Source organism: Vicia villosa, unplaced genomic scaffold (genome assembly GCF_029867415.1).
Source record: "Vicia villosa cultivar HV-30 ecotype Madison, WI unplaced genomic scaffold, Vvil1.0 ctg.003185F_1_1, whole genome shotgun sequence".
Lineage (NCBI taxonomy): Eukaryota > Viridiplantae > Streptophyta > Magnoliopsida > Fabales > Fabaceae > Vicia > Vicia villosa.
The window spans coordinates 203,969-205,565 of record NW_026706134.1 but is presented as its reverse complement, the minus strand read 5'-3'; the positions used below and the strand labels follow the sequence as shown (position 1 = coordinate 205,565).

The window sequence follows — 1,597 nt, the reverse complement described above, 5'->3', positions numbered from 1 at the left end:
TTCAGGTTACAATCAAATCATGATGGCACCATATGGAGAAAACAAACTTTATCACACCCTATGGCACGTTTTGTTACCGTGTAATGCCGTTTGGTTTGAAAAACGCTGGGGAAACTTAGGCATCTATGGGATGTGTCCTGGGTCAGCAAGACAAGTCTGGTCGAAAAGAGTATGTCATTTATTACTTGAGCAAAAAGTACACCGACTGTGAAACAAGATATTCACTGCTCGAGAAAACTTATTGCACTCTTGTATGGGCTGCTCACCGACTAAGGCAGTACATGTTGACTCATACGACATATCTCATATCCAAAATGGATCCAATCAAATACTTGTTTGAAAAGCCTGCTTTGACCGGGAGAATTGCCTGCTGGCAGATGTTATTATCAGAGTACGACATCCAATATCGTGCCCAAAAAGCCATAAAAGGAATTGTTTTAGCCAATCATTTGGCGTATCAACCCATTGACGATGATCATTCCTTGCAGTATGACTTCCCAGATGAAGAGATCATGTATTTTAAATCAAAAGATTATGAAGAGCCTTTACCTGAAGAAGGGCCTGATCCTGAATCCTGATGAGGTTTGATATTTGATGGAGTTGTTAATGCTTATGGTTGAGGAATTGGGGCAATCATTGTCATGCCGCAAGGTTCTCACGTACCATTTACTACAAGACTGATGTTTGACTTCACCAACAATATGGCAGAATACGAAGCTTGTATCATGGGACTAGAAAAAGCCATCGATCTTAGAATCAAGATTCTGGATGTATTTGGAGATTCTGCTCTAGTTATTAATCAAATCAAAGGAGAATGGGAAACCCGTCACCTTAGCTTAATTCTTTATAGATATTATGCCCGAAGACTGTTGACCTTCTTCAATAAAGTTGAGTTCTATCACATACCTCGTGAGGAAAACCAAATGGCAGATGCATTGGCCACTCTAGCTTCCATGTATCAAGTGAAGTTTCCAAATGAAGCTCCCCAAATTACAATCATGCGCCTGGATAGGCCGGCTCACGTATTCACTGTTGAAATTATCACAGATGATAAACCATGGTTTCATGACATCAAAATCTTCTTGCAGAAACAAGAGTACCCACCCGGGGCATCTAGCAAAGACAGAAGAACTTTGAGAAGATTGTCTGGTAATTTCTTCCTGACTGGAAATGTGCTCTACAAGATAAACTTTGATATGGTATTGCTCACATGCGTTGATAGACACAAAGCAAACCTCTTAATGCAAGAAATTCATGAAGGATCTTTTGGCACTCATGCCAATGGGCATGCAATGACAAGAAATATATTAAGAGCAAGTTAATATTGGATGACGATGGAATCTGACTACTACAAATAAGTGAAGAAATGCCACAAATGCCAGATCTATGTTGATAAGATCCATGTGCCCCCAACGCTTCTCAACGTTATCTCCTCTCCATGGCCCTTCTCTATGTGGGCAATTAATATGATTGGAATGATCAAACCAAAGGCTTCAAATGGACAACATTTCATCCTGGTTGCCATTGATCACTTCACCAAATGGGTTGAAGCTGCCTCTTACACCAATGTTACTCGACAAGTGGTAGTAAGATTTAT

General features: G+C 40.2%; 1 protein-coding gene across 1 annotated transcript; it reads left to right on the top strand.

Annotated features, from left to right (window-relative positions):
* The first annotated feature begins 701 nt into the window (after window positions 1-701).
* LOC131640541 (uncharacterized) lies at window positions 702-1,322 on the top strand. The gene has a single exon (XM_058910941.1). The coding sequence runs from the start codon at window positions 702-704 to the stop codon at window positions 1,320-1,322; it is 621 nt and encodes a 206-aa protein (XP_058766924.1).
* The last annotated feature ends 275 nt before the right edge of the window (window positions 1,323-1,597 follow it).

Bases quoted from the DNA above. Each gene is read 5' to 3' on its own strand.
- LOC131640541 (XM_058910941.1), top strand. From the start codon at position 702: ATGGCAGAATACGAAGCTTGTATCATGGGACTAGAAAAAGCCATCGAT.